The sequence below is a fragment of the Podarcis erhardii genome, assembly GCF_964252035.2.
Source record: "Podarcis erhardii genome assembly, chromosome: 3".
NCBI lineage: Eukaryota > Metazoa > Chordata > Lepidosauria > Squamata > Lacertidae > Podarcis > Podarcis erhardii.
The window spans coordinates 33813035-33834085 of NC_138507.1; the positions used below are offsets into that span (position 1 = coordinate 33813035).

The 21051-nt window shown below is 43.1% G+C and overlaps 1 protein-coding gene and 1 long non-coding RNA gene across 5 annotated transcripts in view; one reads left to right on the forward strand and one right to left on the reverse strand.

Annotated features, from left to right (window-relative positions):
- ZNF451 (zinc finger protein 451) overlaps positions 1–17663 on the forward strand; it is a 52916-nt gene extending 35253 nt beyond the window's left edge. For 3 of the 4 annotated variants that reach the window (XM_081856880.1, XM_081856882.1, XM_081856879.1), the window contains exons 4-15: positions 2122–2247; positions 4130–4241; positions 5525–5675; positions 5958–6084; positions 6438–6591; positions 8333–8480; positions 10508–12159; positions 13024–13161; positions 14164–14294; positions 14573–14759; positions 16532–16597; positions 17502–17663. In XM_081856880.1, the coding sequence (XP_081713006.1) occupies positions 2122–2247; positions 4130–4241; positions 5525–5675; positions 5958–6084; positions 6438–6591; positions 8333–8480; positions 10508–12159; positions 13024–13161; positions 14164–14294; positions 14573–14759; positions 16532–16597; positions 17502–17560 (3051 nt within the window). In that variant the 3' untranslated portion in view covers positions 17561–17663. Of the gene's footprint in view, positions 1–916; positions 1032–2121; positions 2248–4129; positions 4242–5524; positions 5676–5957; positions 6085–6437; positions 6592–8332; positions 8481–10507; positions 12160–13023; positions 13162–14163; positions 14295–14572; positions 14760–16531; positions 16598–17501 lie in introns of those variants that run through there. The other variant, XM_081856881.1, reaches the window with a different exon arrangement.
- Positions 17664–17969: 306 nt separating this feature from the next.
- LOC309339504 lies at positions 17970–19060 on the reverse strand. Its single transcript, XR_014155422.1, has 2 exons — positions 18608–19060; positions 17970–18575 (listed from the first exon to the last, which is right to left on the reverse strand). It is a non-coding gene; the product is annotated as an uncharacterized lncRNA (long non-coding RNA).
- Positions 19061–21051: the final 1991 nt, after the last annotated feature.

Genomic DNA, 21051 nt, shown 5'->3' on the forward strand with positions numbered 1-21051 from the left:
TAAATAACTTACAAAAGCAGAAAGCCCAACAACACAAAAAAACAACCCCCTCTATGTAAGATCAGAATGGAACACAACAGCTGAAACAATTAAAACCAGCATAAACCACAGCAAGGAAAAAAACTGATGTAAAAACTGAAGCATCCAGTAGATTGCGATAAGAAGGCTTGAGACAACATGGAAATCTACCTGGTGCATAAATTATCATAGTGTAGGTGCCAGATAAGGTTGTCTGGGAAGGTATTCTGTAAGCAGGGGGCCGTCTCCAAAAAGACTTTCTTGCTGGTAGCTAGCTGCTCACTTGGAAGATTTGAAGCAAAGGCTTGGAAAAAATGTTCCTTTATCACCACTACAAATATTTTATATGTCTGTATTGTATCCAATTTTTAAACAGTATTTAAATTCAAGCTGCAGATCCTGAGGAAACTAAGGGCAGCTTCTTGCATTCTCTGTGCTTTTTGTTTTTATACGTTTATTCCATGTGGGTCTTTGATGGCTTGTATTGAACCCTTGTGAATGGATTTTTATCCTTGTGAATGTTTTTATCCTTGGCAACCTTTTGCTAAAGAATTATTCTCCCCTCCCCTGGTACATTGTTTGGGGGTTCTCCAGACCCCTGGAAAAACTAGGGATGAGCGAGTAGAAAGCCTACACTTTCTACTGACAGGACTCATTAGCTGAATCCCAACCATGATGTCTAATTCAGTACTGAACCTGTGCCAGCAGCGTCACCGGCAACTGGTGTTGTGAAGTACACTTAGTGGCTGTTGTTAAATCAGGCCCATCCCTCAAACACCTAACAATGCTGTGCAGTTTACATTGCATCGTACTTGAGCCTTCTGACACATAGCAACTAAGTTGAGTATGACATCCTTAACCTCCTCAACATCTGAGGGAACAAAGCATTAAGCAACAGCTTTTGTGATGTAAGGGTAAGTTGTCATCTGCCTAGGAGTAAAACCTCAGAAGCTGGGGAAGCCCAAGTAAAGAAGGGCTGAAGGAAAACAGCGGGCTTCCTTCAGATGGCAGATGTAAGTTTCTGAGAGACAGATGATCACTTTGAGAATTTATTAGGCTGGGCCTGGATCAGCTAGATTTATTCTGACTAAAGAAAAACTGAGGGTGGAACTGGATATTTATGCTGTGTTATTAATACCTTTCAGAGGAAGGGAGCCAGTGTCTTGAGTTGGTGTAAAAGGCTGTCCTCTGGATAGATCTTACCAGAAGATCACAACTCGTGTGGATTTTAATAGTTGGTTAAACTGTCCAAGCAGCCAAGAATACAACCAGAGGAGTTTTAGGGATTGTCCTCAGTAATAGTACTGGGTTGTGAGAGCATTTGGCTGGGGTGGAAGTTTAGGCAATTTGGCTTGAGGTTAAAGCCACTTAGAAGCTGATGTCAGCAAAGGTGTTTGTTGAATCTTCAGAAATTGTCAACAAACACTGTTAAGATCCCAATATTTCTCTCTCTCTCTATGTGTGTACACACACACACACACACACACACACACACACCCTCTAATAAATCAGCTGTCTTAATTAAATGGTCATACTGTCTCTAATGCTTGCATCCATCTTACACCTAAACCACTTATAACAGCTGCTAGGAGGTTTTCGAAAGCATTGTGACTTAATTAATGGCATCTGAAAGTTAAAGAAGCATAGATGCCGTAAACCTGTGTTTGTATAAACCTCACTTTATATAGAGGTTGAAGAAACCAGTATTCCTGACAGGTGCCATGTGAACAGTACAGAACACAGCATATAAATACTTTTTAAAAAATAGTGCAATGAGAGTTTTTTTTTTTTTAAATAATAATAATATCTGAACCCATTTTTGCGTCTGTTAGAAGATGGTGTAGCAATGGTCTTAAAGTATGCATCCTCTTACTGAGGGCTTTGAAGAGTTCTCTTGACTGGTGTCTAGAAAATGCCTCTGAGCCTCAGATGCTTTTAAGCATGCATTTCCCCCAAGACACTTATCCCAAGCTCCAAATGGCGGCAGACTGAAATAATTGCCCCCACCCCCAGCCCTTTGTAGTGGATGAAAAGATGTTGCTATTGAATTGTCTGGCAGTTTGTGGCAGATGGTAATATGGGAGAACTTCTCTTCATTTGTAGGTAAATGCAAAACGCAAAGACTACGTCGATTACCAGAAGGAAAAGGTTGCTTCCACACTAGACCGCTTGGCACGCCATGTAGAGGTAGAGAAACAACTGAAAGAAGAGAAAAATAAAGCTTTCAAGGTATGATTTTTATTTTTACAAAAAACAGCGAGGGATTATCATCTAGGTTTCAAACCACTGTTTGGCTTCAGCTGTTATTTCCAAAGCAGAGCTTGTTTGTTTTTTAAAAAAGATTAAATGGCCTATGTTGGGTAATGTTTCCAGCTAGATTTTTCTCTTCTGGTTCCAAAATATCTTGGTAAGCACCCTCCCTCATTAATCCTTGAACCTGGTTTCATACTGCCATTGTGTCCAGTCTAGAACATTGTGTCCACCGGTACTCATTAGTCCTTCCCATGAGTTTAGCCTCTCAGTAACTACTGTACATTTGTTTATGTAGTACATTGCCAGGTTGTGCTCTTCCACGTTTCCCTCAGTGCTCTACTCTTTCTGAAACTTTATAGTCACTTGGATCAGTTACTCTTTTTTATTATTTTAATGACCACATGCTATGGTTCATGTGCGGTCGTGATGGCTGTGGCAGAAAGCGCTAATGAGGGTGGACCTTCTGGTCCTGTTTTCCAGCATTTCCTCTGCACCTATGAAGCCTGAGGCTTTAGAGATGGGAAGTTGGCATGCTTAGGAATATATGACTGTATCCGTTTGCCTCGGGTAAATCTGTCCATGTTTTTTTGCTGTTAATCATTGTGGTAAATAGAGCATGCAGGCTTCCTAGCCTGTTAAGGTAGCCTTTTCCAAATGACTTATTGTTCTAGGGTCAGGTTCTGGCAAACAAGTGTTGACCCCTCTCTAACAATTGAAATTCAGCCAGCACAGGCTATTGGGGATTCTGCAAATAGATAGTGGTTATAATACGTAAAACTACTCATCTCACAAATAACTGCAGAGGCCAAACTGTGATTTTAAGCCTGGACCAAAGAAGTAGTTCAGTTCAGTTCAATTTAGTTTACTGTGTTTTTGCAAACAGCCATTACACTAATAATAATAATAATAATAATAATAATAATAATAATAATAATAATGCTACTACCCAACCTTTAGAGGACAAATTATTTCCCATGCCCCCCTTCAGATTTTGTTACATGAGTTTGTAGAGCCTTAGTAAGAAATGCGGGTGTTCCGAAGGATGTATAATACTTCTTTACATCAGACAAAACAAAACAGGTCTTTGCAAGAGATGGCCTTCCCTTCTGTGATCTTAACAATGGGTGGATGTAGTTGTTTCTAAGATTGTTATAAAAAGAGCATTCAAGGAGTACAAAACATATACCATAGTTTTCCATGTATAAGATGCTGTTGATGTTTTTTTATTTAAAAAAAAAATAATGTTCCAAATTGGGGGTTGTCCTATACACGGATAGTGCAGAGGGGGGACGAGCGTTTGATTGCAGCCGCGAGCAGGAGATTGTAAGCGGTGATTTGGAGGGTGATTGGTGGCTGTGTCAAGGGCTGCTGTTGATTGGCTGCCGCTGCATCAATATGGCGGGCAGTTGGCGGCGAGCAGGCAGACAATTGTTGGCTTTGTCGATGTGTGTGACTGGCAGCGTTGGTCAGGTGGGTGAGCGATTATCACAAACCATCCCCCAAAAAAGTTCAACAACTGTGGGCAACCCCCCCATTTTCTTAATTTGGAATCCCCCCAAAATAGGGGTTGTCTTATACACGGGGGCATGTTATACACAGAAAAATACAGTACCTTGTTGAGGAACTGGCAACGCTGTAGTTCAGTGGTGGATCTGCTTTCCATGCAGAAAGTGCCAGATACAGTCTTGGGCATCTCTAGGTGGGGCTGAGAGAGGCACCTTGTCTGAAACTCTGGAGAGCCACTGCCAGTCAGTACAGCGAATGCTTTGAGCTTGTATGTGTATATATGCTTTTCGTATTGGCGGTAAATCAGTGCAACTAATTGCACACACTATCTTCCGACTGCTGGTACCATTAGGAAAAACTGGATTTGCAACATGCTCACGGACTGCAAGAGCTGGAATTTATCCAGGGACATAGTGACACAGAAGCAGCAAGGCAGTGCGTGAACCAGTGGCTGAAAATGCCAGGTAATGTATTGGTACCGTTGTTTCACCATTCAGAGGGATGCACAGTTCTTCCGGGTGAATAGTTCTACCTTAGTTACAGTCGGTCGCTTCTCCCTTTCAGACACATGTAGAGGAGTCAGCAAGGTACGGGTAGCCTTCACAGGAGAAACATGGGAGGTGTTTGAGCTTCAGCCTTTTCTTCCATACAGTGATGGGGAAGTTTTGGCTCTCTAGCTGTTGCTAGACTGCAGTTCCCATTGTCTCCCTGACTGTTGCCTATTCTGGCTGGGGATAGCGGAAGTTATTGCCCAACAACTGGAGAGTTGCAAGTTCCCCATCACTGCTTTAAGGAGATGCTGTAGCTTAGTACATTTGATATATTAAGAAATACTGTATTTTTTGCTCTATAAGACTCACTTTTTCCCTCCTAAAAAGTAAGGGGAAATGTGTATGCGTCTTATGGAGCGAATGCAGGCTGCGCAGCTATCCCAGAAGCCAGAACAGCAAGAGGGATTGCTGCTTTCGCTGTGCAGCGATCCCTCTTGCTGTTCTGGCTTCTGAGATTCAGAATATTTTTTTTCTTGTTTTCCTCCTCCAAAAACTAGGTGCGTCTTGTGGTCTGGTGCGTCTTATAGAGCAAAAAATACGGTATGTCCTATCTTTCCTCCTAGAAGAGCCTGGGGCAGCTAAATACTTACATAGCACTTTCTGGATGTGCGAAGCACTGCAGATGAGGAGCCCAAGCTCCACTCACTGTGTCTTCAGCTAAAGAATTGTTAGCAGCAGGGCTGAGGTGTGTGTGTGTGTGTGTGTGTTGGCAGGCTTGTTCTTCAGAGCCTCTTTCCCCTGTGTAGTCCTGCCTACCCACCCTAGTCTGTCTTAGCTCTGGTAAGTTTCATCATGTGGAACAAGCCAAGCTAAGAATGCAGAATTACTTCACTTGCTGTGACCGGGCTCTCCAGGATGTCACCATGAGGCATTCATAGCCACATCTTACGTGAACCACTCAGCCACCACTCACCTCATTCATCTGTGCCGGCAGATTCCCTTGGATTGGGGTGGCAGGCCTCCTCTTAGCCCAGTGTCAAGAATGGGTGTGTTGCTGTGTTCTTTCCTTGAGGTTCACATATTCACAAGTCGAGTTTTGTGCTGGATGAGAAACGAGGGAAAGCTTTAGTGAGGGCAGTATAGTCAGTCTCATGCGTTTTAAACAAAAGAAGCGGTGTGACAAATACATCTATTTTCTAACCTGTCTTCGAGCATCAATTACATGATGTATTAAGTATTTTTGTTTTACGTTATAGGTCTCAAGCCAGGCACTGTAAACTCTGGAAGGAGAGCATTACCTCAGAGATCAGACCAAATACAATCTGACAGTAAATCCATTTTATGCCCAATAATGCATTGCTACAGAAAATTTGACAACAGGCATCTTCTCCTGGGCCACCTTCAGAGGTACGAGTTTTTTAGTTTGATCAGGAAATAGGTTGCTAGACTGCCTGAACATGGGACACGGAATCTTACAGGTAGTCTCAAATGTGCAGTGCACTGATAGTTGCTCTGCAGAAATTTTATGCTTCTAGATGCCAGGAAATGTTCAGTTTTGCAAGTATATTCAGACTTCACATATGTTTTAGTAAACATGTTTTTTTTCCTAAACCTGTTGTAATGGGCAACCTCTAAAGGTTTTCTTATCATTCATATCTATTATTTAATCCTGCAAATTTATTTCCTTAGGTTTGATCATTCTCCATGCGATCCATCAATTACACTACATGGATGTCCAGCTGATGCATTTGCCTGCATAGTCTGCAACAGAAGATTCCCCACGTCTCAGCTATATAATGAGCACGTTTCTTCTAAGGCAAGAATTTAAGGAAATGCATATTTTCACAAAAGTAGCAGGAAAAAAAATATTTCCCCTGAGAAGAGTCCCATTTCATAAACTCGTACGCGAATCTTTGCAGGGATTTTACTGCTCAGGTTTGGCTTTTGATATTTTTTCAAATCCAGAGGGGGGAAAAATCTGCTGCTTGTAGGTGGTTGTGGCTCATAAATGGAGCAGGTATTAGTTGATATATTTTGAGATATGCTTTTAGTATTAAGAGCAAATTTCCATAGCATCTTATAGAAAATGTTCTTCATAATGTTGGAAAACAAACGTTATCTGTTTGTCTAAAACTGAGTTATTGTTTTGTTTCTTCCCACCCCCTCAAGGCAAGTGAAGGTGATGGCCATGAAAAGAAATACCCTCCTCAGCATATTCAGTGCTTTGCATGTCCATGTTGCTTTCTCCTTTTTAGCATGAGAGATGAGTGTCTGCAGCATATGTCTGAAAAGAATCACTTCTCTCAGGCTTTTAAATTCAGTGGTATGTCTCTTTTGAAATGTATATATTTTTCCATCTGAAATGACTGGATACTGCATGGTTTGAGGGAGAATGTGGTAAAATACATTGAAATTTACATCACTGATCAAGATGATAATGTTACTTTAAGGAAGTGTCCTTAGCTCCATGCCAAGTATGCTGAATCTGCTTTCTAGAATGCCTTCATTCCCCACTTCCTTGTGCATTGCCACCGATGCAAATTCTTCCCAGACTCTGTAAGCTAAGATGGGTTTTGTCCTTCCTGAATATTTCAAGTAAAAAGATTTGGCAGGTCAGATAAGACTTTCAAGGTTATAAACAATTTCCTGTGTTGCTTATGCAAGATAACAAAAATGTAAAACATAATGTGGCTTATGTTGGACAGAAAAGAACCTGAAGCTAATATATAGAACAGCACAATTTGATTTAGCTACTTTTACTAGTCTGATAAAATAAGGAAATATATATATATTGAGAATGTTGCCAGGGAAAGATTTTTTCCCGGAGCAATGACTGTCCTCTATAGCGTGGCTGAGGTGTATGGTATTGTTCCCTCTAGTATGCAAGGTCCATAAAATATATATGGTACTGCTTAAAATTTAGGATATTTCTGGGTACAGCCATATGATGGGTGCCTTTCTGTAATTTGGTTTCTCAGGTTATATCAAAGTATATTAGTTTTGCCCTTCTTCCTGGCAGCTAAAAAATTTTGAAACGAGTTCAAAGTAACTAAACAGCTTAAAAAAAACTGTCCCTGCACGCCTGTCCTGACCAGTCTCAGCATAGTAGGACCAAAAACATCACTCTTGCAACATGTAATGAGATATGGGGCTGCTTGTGCGTAAGCGCTTAGACTCTCAGAGTTTTGTAGTCAGTTTCAAAACTCCCCCTCTCCGCGGAGCCATCGGTGCATGGCTGCCTTAATCGCTGGCAGAATCCGTCAGTGGGCGTTTCCGGAATTTCTTCCAACATAAGAGTTCTTTGACAGAAACTCTACGCCTTGATTCTCTACGTGACAGCTTCCTGCGTAGAGTAGGCGTCCCAAGGGGAGGTCCTGAGCTCTCCCCGCTGTTCTCACTGGAAGCGTCTCGGAGCCGTTCCTCCGACTCGGCTTCCTCTGAAACTCTCCCTCTCCCCCTGCTGGTTCCCTCCTCAGCATCCGAGGGTCTCCTAGCATCCTGGAGCCCCTCCACCACCTGAAGCTCCGATGGCAGTTCCCTGACACAACACTTCTGAAAAATGCTCAGATTTGACTCTTGAGTGTGTGACATTTCTCAGGAACCAAGTGGTGTTTGTTAGCTTGTTCTTAACTTCCTGGTCTTGGTGCATGGTTGACATGATTCTCTTACTTGACTCATTTGTAACCTTTGATTCTTTTCCTTGTACCACCTAGTTGTCCCTCGAAGTAAGTTTTGTATGTTGACTGACTGGAAATGGACAACAGGTTGCAACAAACCCTTAAGTCAAGGGACGGGCAACCTGTGGCCATTAGAATCTATGTTGTTGGATTCCCAACTCTAGTCTGCAGATGGTTAGGATTGGTGGAGCATCAGTGCTCGAGTGTGATGTGGCCTAGATGCCACCGGGCCATGCTTGCTGTGCGCCACCCTTCTCTGGTGCTGCACTTGTGTCTACGTTGGAGGAGGGGGACACCAGCATGTGGGTGGCCTTCCTTTTGGGAAGTGAATAATGTCTAGTCCTTTCTGACTCAGTGATACAAATAACTCTGTGCATTCCGTTGCAGATAAAGCAACACAACCACAACCTTTGCCATTCCCAACTTATGCAAAGAATCTTCTGATCGCCTTGTGCAAAGAAATCCCGTTCCAAGTGAAGTGCACATCCTGCCATCAGGTGTTGCGTTCTCATGTGGAGCTAACAGCACACTTCAGGTCTGTTGAGAGCCTTCCTGCTTGTAGAATGGGACTCCTTTCTCTGTTTCTCCTTTAAACATTTGTTGGGCAACAAGCCTACTTTCAGTTCTGACATGTATGCGCTCTTTCTCCATGCATGTTAAACATGGGAACGAAGACTAAAAAAGTGGCCTCAGTGGCCCAGAGTCCCTTCCATCAACTTTGGCTGATGGCCCAGCTGGACAGGGACAGCCTAACTACTGTCGCCTATGCTCTGGTAACCTCCAGGTTAGATCACTGCAACATGTCATATGTAGGGCTGCCTCTGAAGATGGTTGGGAAACTTCAGCCGGTGCAGAATTTGGCGGCCAGGTTGCTCACTGGTTTGAGCACATTACATCAGCCCTGGCCTGACTGCACTGGCTGCCATTAGTTTCTGGGCCCAGTTCAGAGTGCTGGTTTTGACATATAAAGCCTTAAACGGCTCAAGACCTCAAGGACCACCTTTCTCCATATGAGCCTACCCAGACCCTGAGGTCATCATCTGAGGCCCTTCTTCGTGTGCCTCCTCAGTGAGAGGTCTGGGGAGCAGCAACATAAAAACAGGCCTTTCTATTGTGGCTTCCCACTTGTAGAATGCTCTCCCCAGGGAGTGTTGCCTGGTGCCTTCATTACATATCTTTAGGCATCAGGCAAAAAATATTTCTCTTCTCCCGGGCCTTTGGCTGATTGACATCTGATTCCCTTCTGAATGTGTTGTGGGAGAGGATGTTATTGGTTTGCTTTTTGTTTTGCGTGTGTGTATACACACACACACATACATATATCTATATATATACACACACACACATATATATATATACACACATACATACATACATACATACACACACACAACACACACACACACACACACACATATATAGTATTTTTATGTTGCGAACCATCCCTGAGATCTACAGGTGAAGGACGGCACACAAATTTAATAAATAAGATAAATAATGTTAACTGTAGTGCTGAACTGTCTTCGCTGCTGGGAAAATAGCAATGTCCCTAAGTTGTTATCTGCACATTCCTGTCCTTAAAGGCCTAGAAAAGAGGTAGGGAATCTTTCAGCCCAAGAGCAACCTTCCCTTCTCGAGGCAACATGCCAATAGCAAGTGGAGCCAGAGGCAAAAGTGAGCAGATGAATGGATATCAAGCATTACGCTTGTACAGTGAACTTGTTCCTACCCACGCTCACACATCCTTCTCTAGCCAGGCAACCAAGAGGCCTGATCAGAGTTCAATGACACATTCAAGCGGGGCAAAAACACCCCAGTAGGGTCTGAAGCACTGCTGGTCAGGCATGTGGCCTGGGGAGAGTCCCAGGGGCCAGGTAGTGAAGCCTGAAGGGCCTAAGATACCCCTTACCCCTGGGCTGAGAAGACAGAATCCTGTGCTTCTACCAGCTGCCAGCCTTGGTTTTAAAGGGCTCTGTCTGGTATCTGGGGCAGATTTAGGACGCAATGACTGGCAGTGGCCTAGTGTCATTCATCCCCTGTTTGTTTGGAAGGCTGCTAACCTTGGAAACTTATCTGGGCCCAACTAAGCAAATATCCAAAAATAATGTTTAGCGTGTGAATGTAAGAGAGTTTGTGTACTGGTCCAGTAAACGCTTCCGCTGCGCAACCAGCAACAGTTCTCTTTGCAGAGCATTAATTAAGTCCAGTGCAGAGATTCTCGTTGCAGTACAAGCTTCAGAGTCTCAGCAGCAAAGAAATAACGACACAGGGAAGCCTGTCTTTCCAAAGACAGGTTTATTGCAGAAAGATAACAGAAACACCTCCGGAGCTTTCAGACATTTTTGCTTCACGCCCCACAGGCAGAGAAAACAAACACTCTTTATATACTGAGCAACTTAACAACTTAACGAGCTTGACTACTTAAAGTCACATGACGTTGCTAACTTGCCAGCGTCTTAGGTTTCACACCCTAACAGAATGGTGTTTTTTAGACCATACTGATTTTTTGATTTTTGGTAATGCACAGCTAAGTAGGTATTACAATGTCCTTTCCCATTTTAGAACTCGTTGTCGTGATGCTGGCCCAGTGACTCTGTCAAAGAAGCGCATCTGCCAAGTCGCTGAAGTATTTAAAGCCAAAGGTTTCTGTCACACCTGTAGCGAGCTGTTTATCAATGACACCCATATCCGTCAGCATATTTCCAAAACCCTACACAAGGTTAAAGTATTCACCACGATGGAAGAATCCATCTTGACAGTATGCCATGTCAATGAAAGGAATAAAAGTGCCTCTCATCTACAGAAGAATAGCAGCTTTTTAAAATCTTCTCCTCTGAAGAGACCTTCGGACTCGATTGAATCCGTTGGTGATGAGAGGAAAACAGTTTCAAAACGAATAAAGGATTCGGAAGGCAGAAGCCAAGAGGTTAGCAGTGCTCCAGCCATCAAAACCTGGGTGTGTCAGTGTGAGCTGGCATTTCCTTCTGAGGAGCTGGTAGAAAACCACATTTTTTCCGAGAACAGAATCTGCCGCAAATGTGCAGTGTGCGGCAAGCTTGCGGAAAATGCAAGCGTCATCCGTTTGCACATGAGCCGGTTCCATGGAGGAGCTCACTTGACTAATTTCGTCTTCTGGTGTCAGGTCTGCAGTGTAGCTCTTCAGAAAGTAGATGACGTTAAGGCCCATGTGACAGAATATCATGGTGTGCACAGCTTTTACCGTGAGGATGCTGCTGCTGCTGCTGCTGGTGCTGGTGCTGAGGATGCTACAGCTGAGGATGCTACAGCATCTTCTGGTGCACTGTACGGTAGTTCACTTGAACAGAAAGACCGAACTCCTAGCCCTATGGAGCAGTCTCCACCTTCGAGCCCCATGGATGTGTCAACGTCTCACCAATGGCAGTGCTGCATGTGCGAGGAGCTCTTTGACTCTGAAGACAGCGTGAAGCAGCACTGTGTGTCATTAGAGAGCCACCACTTCCACAGGTACAGCTGTGACTTGTGCAAAATGACATTCCGGAAGAACGAAACTTTCCATCGACACTGTCAGGATAAGCATAACGGTGTCATAAAGGTCAAATACTTCTGTGGCTTTTGTGGCGACCTGTTTTTTGACGCCGAGGAGGAGTTCTTGCTTCACTTCAAGGGCTTCCATAGCACAGATTACATATGCGTGTCTGAGGAAGCGGGGACATCGATCAAGAGTACCGAAATAGTAGAAGAGAGCAATCGTCTGAACTGTGGTTGTCGGGAGAAATACTTTAGCAAAGAGAACAGGAAGGCAGATTACAAGAGGTGTCAGAAGGCCTTGCTGGAGAAGGGCAACTTGTGGTTCCGTTGCACCTTGTGCTCCTCAACAGTGCAGAGCTTTCCTGACGTGATGGCTCATCTCATGACACACTCGGAGCAAAAACCTGACCAAGAATTGTACATTGTGAGGTGTGGAGCATGCAACAAAAACTTCAACGATATTGGAGTTGCCCACCAGCACTTTCACAGCAAGCACTGCTTTCCACAAAAGCCCCAGCTAGCCCCAACTCAAGCAGGAAGTGACGTCTTCCAGATTTCCCCCGGTGGATCCTGTGTAGACAAAAAGCCTGAAAACTTAATGCTTTCGGAAGACAAGACTGCAGCAAGTGCTTCAGAGAAGAGGTGGCCAGGAGAGCTACCCAAGGAGCAAGTTAAGAAGCCACATTCTGAAGGGTTTGGCGTAGGTAGGTAGAAACCATGGTATACTTTGGATGCCCAAACAAATATGGCTGCCCAAACAAATATGGCTGCTGAGAGAACCTTGCAGAACAGCTGGGGCTTGTCAACAATTTGCTTGCCCTGTGCCTGGAAAGCACGGGTCCAGGAGGTTTTCCACTTGTCGCTCACAAAACCCGATTGCTGTTTGGTTTGATTCAGCAGTAAACCACAGGTTTTCTGGGTGGGGGGAAACAGAAATGTTGGCGAGCCCTTGGTTAAACTGAACATGTAGTATTTCATAGCCTCGGCAAACTCTGCTTATATAATTGTTTCCATAGTGGTACACGTATTTAGTCTTTCACCCATTCTACGTCATCAATGACAATTTTTCTAGCCATGTGAATAAGAAAGGCTTAGGAGATTTTTGGTAGTTGTTTTTGAAGGAAAAGAATGCGTTTGTTGATACTGTAATTGTGAAATGGCTACAGGACAGTAAAATCTCAGGCGCTGTGTGGAAATTCATTTTTTCAGTAGACTTTCATCATGGCATTGTTTTGTAAATAATTTCCCCAGCACCTGAGAGCCCTTCTGTGTCTGTCTGTATTCCTCCTCACTGTTTACAATTACGTTTGGGTAAGTAATCATCTAAATCCAAATGCAAGCTGCATAAAAGCAAGCAGAACCTCATAATGAAAAATGTTGAAGTTAGTATAAATTTGCTGAAGGTGGTACCCTATTGAGTATGTATGAATTACTTAAATTGCAATGAATTTTTAAAGAATTTGATGTGCTTTGTTTTGAATTTTTCTGAAGTACAGATTTCTACAGCTGAGGAATCCGTATAATGTTTGTTATGCTTCCTCCTTCTTCCCTTCCACCCGACTATCTAGATGACAAAGATCTACCTGATCTTGATTACTTGTGTACCATGACTCATATTATTATGATGGATTTGGATAACTGGGGAAACCTTTTCCATCAGTTGCCTGCTACCCTTAACCAAGGAACTTTTATCTGGGGTTTTCAAGGTAAGGAACTCGGCAGTGCAAACTTTCCCTTGATGCATACTGTATAGCACATGTGAGTCAGGTAATCTACAAATGTAGCAGCATACATTTACACAAGTTCATGGCATATAGCATTCCTATTTCAGGCAAGGTGTGCTAATACTGGGGTATTAAGCCCTGAAGGACATAGTTGACATGTACTTGAAGTGCTTCCCCCAGAATCGGTCAAACCCAAGTTCTTGAGATCTGTGGCGGACGCCCTGTTTGCTATAACCCCTCCAATGCGTATGATTCAAGAGGTCCCTGCACACAGCAGGGTCACCTTAATAGCAGCACCTTGTCTGTTGAACCACTTCCCAGCACAGATCCAATGGTCCCCCACATTGTGTTAATTTAGGTATCAGTTTAACACCCACTGGATGCTGCATTTGTCTGCATTTACAGTGGTACCTCGGGATGCAAACGGGATCCATTCCGGAGCCCCATTCGCATCCCGAAGCAAACGTAACCTGTGTCTGCGCGTGTGCAGGTCACGTTTTGGCGCTTCTGCGCATGCACGTGACGTCATTTTGATGGTCTGCGCGCGCGGCAAAACCCAGAAGTAACGCGCTCCGTTACTTCTGGGTCACCGCAGAGTGCAACCCGAAAATGCTTAAACCGAAGCGTATTCATCCCAAGGTATAACTGTAGTAAAAATGTTGTAAGTGATGTCTACCTGAAAACAGTTGAAATGAGGATCGACCACCTTTTATGATGTTAGGCGTAGCTCAGTCCTTTGCCCATTACTATGGGAGCATGTTTTGGCGCACAAATTAGCAAAAGTTACAAAGCTGGAGCATGTACATTGCATATATCAACCATGTGCAATTTAGATTACCCGCTTCTCAGAAACATAATTAGTATTTCACAGGGTTTGGTTTTTATATATATATACACACACACACTTTTAAAAAGTAGCTGTCTATTCCCTTGTCTAGTCCCTCGAATTTCTTAACAGTGGCTGTCTTCTGGTTTACTGCTTAGGTGGGCACAACAACTGGAAGCCACCTGTGAACTGCAAGATTTTTAACTACCTTAACAAGATCGGGTGTTTCTTCCTCCATCCACACTGTGGTACAAGGAGAGAGGCTGCTGACTTTGCAATCTGTGTGCATGTAAGTTTTCACGCACCTGTGCTGTGATAAGATGCAAAGGAAATATTTTGCGTTAGGGTGTCAGTTGCTGGCATTCACCAAGAATCCTATCACAGTGCAAATATATAATTTTTTTTTTCATAAAACGTATATACCTCTTGATTGTAAAAAAACACATACACAACAATGTGTTTTAGAATGTTCAATCTTGTCTACCTACACAATCTGAAATCCTCTCACTAAAGAAATTGTATGCCCATTGTCTCTCTGCCTCGCATAATTCATGTTTTGTTCCATAGGTGGGCCGCCTGGATGAGCATCTACCAAAGCATATTCCTTTCACTATTCTTTCGGGAGACAAAAGCTTTCTAGAGCTTGAGGATCAGCTTAAGATGACTCAGCGGACAACTCGCATTCTAGATCCTCATAAGATTGATGCCGATATGATGTATGCCTTATTGAACAGCATTTCTGATACAGCCAAAGGTATCCTTTCTAATACATTTATATATACAGCCTAGGTATGCATTGCCTGGTGGAAGCTACTTCCAGGATTGAGGTGAGGAGAGGCAACCTGTTTACGTACTGTACTGCTTTAAGAATAATTCCCCATCAATAGATCACATAATAAAAAATAATAAAATAAAATATTATTTATATTCCGCCCTCCCCAGCCGAAGCCGGGCTCAGAGTGGCTAACAACAGTAAAATAATACAACATTCTAAAATCATTCTAAAGTCCACTTGTAACTTAGTTTAGTTGAACTAGTTTGCAGGGGCTCTACAGTATGGGCCAGCCACTAGGAAGAAAAAGAGTAATGGAGGCAAAATAAAGAATATAAAGCCCGTTAGTGAGCAATGTGTTTATGCTCTGTGTAAGGAACAGCCTATGACAGGGATGGGGAAGGCTTTTGACCCAGCAGGCCAGATCTTTTATCTTGCCCCACTACTGGCGAGTCATCATGGACAGGTGTACTGGACCCCTCACCTGCCAGTCAAATCATGTGACACGATGACGTCCTGTGATTGGCACCCGTCACAGTGCAGTGCTTCCCAATATTCGACAAACATCATGTTGCCATTGCTGTAGAAGGCACAGCACAAGGGCTTTGAAAGCCCTCTACTTGGCACTTGGAAAGTTCTGAGCACAGGAATTTCAATGTACTTTGCACAGCACTTCTGAAGCACCAGATGGTTGTTGGGCTTTGGGTATTGCTATGCAGAGCAAACCAATGCAAAGTTCACAATTCGTTACATAACGCGTAAGATTTTGGCTCATATTTTACTCTGAGAAACGGTTCCTGAGGTCGGGGTAAATTTAGGAGCTAGAGCTAATCCCGCTTCTTCCTACAATGGCTTACTGTGCAAAATAAGTCACTTGCCTCATTTTAGATTTGAAGCAGTGGCACACCAACCTCAACATTGTCTTTGATGCTCCTTATTATTTAATCACTTGTTCTGAAGCAGTTTTGTCTTGGAAGATCAGTGGAAAGTCAAGACAGTTGCATCCCCCTGTTGCAGCATGGAAGTTGCTGCAGCATAGCTCATTCCTAACCTGCAAAGGAAAAGTCTAAAGGTGTGCACTGCAAGATCTTATGTTTAGGAATTTAGTTATGGTTCACACAAAGCCAACAGGAGCTTCATTTAAACAATTTTTTTGAGTTCAGGTGCAGCACCCTAGAGATCAAATTATGCTAGTCCTGCCTGTACAGAATATCTTGAATTGAGATTTTAGAGGGTTCAGGGGTCTCTTTATGATATACATCTCTGGTGTTGATGTACTTTGTCAAAATGCATCACTGTTGTTGAAAAGCTTATAACTTGAGTCCTCCCTGTTTTCCGTTCTGTGCAATTGTTATGGGGGTTAAAGTATGAAAGCCACATGCCGGTTTCATCTATTTTGTGGCATGTTCAGTTCTGTAAAATAATATGAACTTGCAGTTGAGTGTTGGCATGGATCTCATGTTCTTTAACTACATGGAAATCAAGTTGAATGGTGGCTTTCAAAGGACATTGCACTAATGGGAATGCATTCCCAATTTCTTTACCATCCATATTGCTAAACTAGCTCAGTGTGGGTGTGAAGATAAACCTCTGTTTTGGTTATATGTTGCACACTGTTTGAGGGTACTGGGTATTGAAGCGAGGAAGGAAAAGTTATGACAGCCAGGTTTTAGCAATCAACAAAACTCTGAAGAGGAAAGCTAGTTGTGAGAGCTGTGGTATTGCATAGTTAGTTCTGTGTTGTCTTTTTACAGAAAATGAAGTGGTAGATACTCGAATGGCAGTGGAGCAGGTTTCAGAAGTAACAAAGGACCAAAACGGTATGTTAATTTCGCTACAAGATGCTTATTCAAGAGATGAAGTGGCCGTAGAAAATTAGATTTGGCAATATTATCAAACAAGGGAAGAGCCTAGAAAGCATTTTTCCCCACCATATGTGCATATTCCTGTACAGGCACTGTGACAGAGAAAAGTGGCTATAGCAAGAGAAAGGACTATCCATAAAATGGGCCTTTGCTTACCATTTGAGACATGGATTTAGGTCCAGTTAATACAGTGCTTGCATGCTGGCCTTCAGAGGAGTGAGCCGGGTTGTTGGCAGAGTCATGATACAACCGAGGATCTTATGGAGGCAATGGTTGTATGTACTAGCAGCTTTGTGGGGGGGGCATATATGTGGCCCCCCGCAATGGTGTGAGCTGTCTTTCTATAGCTGTTGGGATCGTGCACATTGTGACAGCCTTGTGTATAGTTCCTAGCGGAGGAGATACTGTTTTATACAGGTTGTATAAACCATTTGTGCCTGCTAGCCATCCCGCATACCCCCAGAGGCTAACATCTGGTAGCTGCCAGCTATGTGAACAAACATTTACAAAAGTTAGAACTTGCTTTAGGAAGGAGCATAGCTTGGTGGTGTCTGAGATCTACATGGCGGCATACAAATTTAATAAATAAATAAACGAATAAAAGTGGTAGAGCACTTGGTTTGCATGCAGAAGTTTCCAGGGTCAGTTGCTGCCTTCTCAACGTAAATTTGGGGGAGACTCCTTTGTGAAACCCTGGAGGAGCCACTGCAGTCAGTTTGTAACCACAACTGAGCTAGACGGACCCAGGACCTGACCTTTCTGCAACCGCTGATTAGGAAGCGGTAGCCATTTCTTGCTTGAGTCAGTATTTCAGCTATGCATTTGTTTTGCAATTTTAAGTCCTGCTTCTTTAATGCAGATGCAGAGGAAGATGCAGCTTTTCAAGAGGCCATCAAGCGAAGCTTGGAAGAGATGTGAAGATGGCTTGGTATCAGTGCACGAAAAAACATCTAAGCTGGCTCCCAAGTAGTTGAAATTTGTTTGTTCTATTACAACGATTAAAAAAAAAAGTACAGGTTAACATTTCACAGTCTCAATGCACTTTAAGAACTGAGCTCTACTGACACATCTAAGCATCATAAACTGCAATGGAACTTGAGTACCCTTAACTGGATTTCAATTATCCCACATATTTGTCTCGGTGATATGCAGTATACCGGTGTGGTATGGAACAGCATATTTAAGAGGCTCAAAAACGTAGTTCCACTGTGTGACAGGATGGCTTAAGCTTTAGTTTCTTAAAACTATCTGATTTGTAAACTAGGCTTGCCTTTTTTGTTTTATTCTTTCTCTTCCTCTCCCTGGCTTTCATTTTTGGATGTTAATGTTTCTTTCCTGTTGTACATGCATTTCTAGCATAAACATTGCAACAGATACGTACTGAATCCTCATTTTCTTTTACTGTCTTACCTTAAGGGGAAAATTAAGTAGTACTGCAATCTCCAGTGCTCTGGCAAACTTGTGATGGGTCTCCACTGTGACTTTAAGAAGTGAAACAAAAGTTTGAGGACCTAGTTATTTTCTTTCACCTTTATCTTTGTATGAACTTTATATATTTTGAGAGCGAACGTGGCACCAAACTGACTGGGCTATAGGTATATATTATGCTTCCTGCCTTACTAATAGTACAGCAAATTATTTTCTCCCCCCCCCCTCATGTTTTAAATCATCTTAATTCAGAAAGGCAAACCCTTTCTACATTCCTACATGGTTAATTTATTGTGGTTATTTTTTGGAACATAATTTTGCGTTTGTGCATAATTAAAATATTGGTTACTTTTTGCAGTATGTCCTCATTTCAGTCAAATGCCATTTGACTCATGCATAGACGTGTTGAATGCAAAAGGTGGTAATTTTAAATCACTGTTTCTAGTGCAGGCTTCTTGAAAGACTGCTTTGGAGTGACCATCTAACTTTGTGTTGCGGCAGTAAACTGCGAACACACACACACACACACACACACACACACACACACACACACACACTATATATCAACCCATGAATACATTTAAAAAATGTCAGGAACCTTTAGTAAATTATCCTGATTGGGAAGGCTCACCCTTGCTAAGAAGGTATTCCATATAGAGGCACACTGTTTTCATTAGTTTCCTAGGTTCCCACCTAAAAAAAAGTGACCTACCTTTAGAAGTATGTAACCTACACTCTGTAGGGGATGTGGGTGGCGCTGTGGTCTAAACCACTGAGCCTTGGGCTTGCTGATCAAAAGGTTGGTGGTTTGAATCCCTGTGACGGGGTGAGCTTCCATTGCTCGGTCCCAGCTCCTGCCAACCTAGCAGTTTGAAAGCACGCCAAAAACTGCAAGTAGATTAATAGGTACCTCTCCGACGGGAAGGTAAAGAGTGTTTCCATGCACTGCTCTGGTGTTGGTGTTCTGTTGCACCAGAAGCGGATTAGTCATGCTGGCCACATGACCCGGAAAAACTGCAGAATGGACAAACAATGGCTCCCGAGGCTTGTAAAGTGGGATGAGCGCCGCAACCCCAGAGTTGTTCGCAACTGTCAGGGGTCCCTTTACCTTTAACCTACACTCTAATGGGAAAACTTGAACATTTATTAATGAAGGTGCTCAGAATGTCTCATAACAGTTTCCTATCTCTTTAAGGTTGAAAGGGTTATGCCTTGGTTTGGTAAGGATCACTTTTCTGGGCTGTTGGATCTGGAACAGTAGTAGCTTGTACTATTCCTGGTGAATAACTTTCCCTATTCCCACTTCTGCATTCCTCTGTAGCTAGCCAGTTAGCTACGGGCTCCCTCGATAAGCTGCAGGCCATGCTGCCACCAAGCTGATGTACTAGGCTGCCAGTTGGATCCTGTTTTGAAGCTCTTTATTAGGAGAATGGATTATAATACAACTTCCTTCAAAAATCACAACATACAATTTTTACTCCTAATCTGTTGACGATAATATTGGCATGTTTCTTGGAGTCTACACTGGTTAAAGCAGAAACAGCTCTTGGATACAGTATATAACTTCCATGACAATGGCACTTCGGTAAAGTTTGGTGGTCGCCTCCCAGCCAGAGGTTGGTGGGCTGCAATTCGCGGGTGGCGCTGTGGGTTAAACCACAGAGCCTAGGACTTGCCAATCAGAAGGTCGGCGGTTCGAATCCCTGTGACGGGGTGAGCTCCCATTGCTCGGTCCCTGCTGCTGCCAACCTAGCAGTTTGAAAGAACGTCAAAGTACAAGTAAATAAATAGGTACCACTCCGGTGGGAAGGTAAACAGTGTTTCCGTGCGCTGCTCTGGTTCACCAGAAGCGGCTTAGTCATGCTGGCCACATGACCTGGAAGCTGTACACCGGCACCCTCAGCCAGAAAAGCGAGATGAGTGCCGCAACCCCAGAGTCGGCTACGACTGGACCTAATGGTCAGGGGTCGCCTTACCTTTAATTCTTATATGCATGCTGGCTATCTGTTCTTCAGGAAGAGATCAAATGCACTTGGTGTGCTTAACACACTTTTCATCCTCGGAATTCTAAGGCGAAACAAAAAACCCTCATTTCAAAGGAGCAGCCCAAAGTACGAAGAATCTGTTGCTTGTTCATGGTATTCATGCATTAGAGGGAGAGGCAGCAGGATTCCCATTTCCCACCTTTTGACTCCAGTGCGGAACGCTCTTAGGAAATTTGCAACGTACTATATTGTAGGAAGAGCAAAGATCTGGTTCAGTAATCAGTTCTATGATAATCAACAAATCTGTTTTAAATCCTGCAATATATGCTAAACTTGGTATGGCAGCCTTTTCACATGGTGACTGAGGAGCAGCCCCAGTGGTGGATATCTTCAGCGAAGAAGCCTATGCAAGCCTCTCCAAAGATGCTGAGGCTCTACCAAAGGTGCAGATCATCACATGAAGTCTCCTTCACATGTACTCATGCACATACGGGGTGTGAATCTGTACATAAGATAAGGTTGTACAGAGTTACTCATCAAGTTGTCGGAGTAAAAGATTTCTCAAAGCAAACCAGTTCAGGAAGTTTTGTAAACATTGGTCTGTTTCTTCCAGTTTTTAGCCCAAAAATTAATGACATGATTAGAAATTTAGGCTGTGGGGGGGAGTGATCTTGTAGCTTCTGTAGGATGAATTGCAAGGTTGATATGCAGCGAGGGCACATTCATCTCTCAAAATGTTTCTGATGAGCGCAATATGTAGGATGGTCCTCAAAACACTCCATTCACTTAGTTGCTGCTAGCTTGCTTTCTGTTCTTTTCACACCAGCCAAAACGAGTATGGTGGCATGTTTTTTTATATATACCTTTTACACAAGTACCCTTCTCAGGAAACGTTCAATGTTACTCCAAGTAATAAAAACAGCCAAGAACCATACCAAGGTTGCAGGTTCAATCCCTGTATGGGACAGCTGCGTGTTTGTCATTATTTCGAAACTA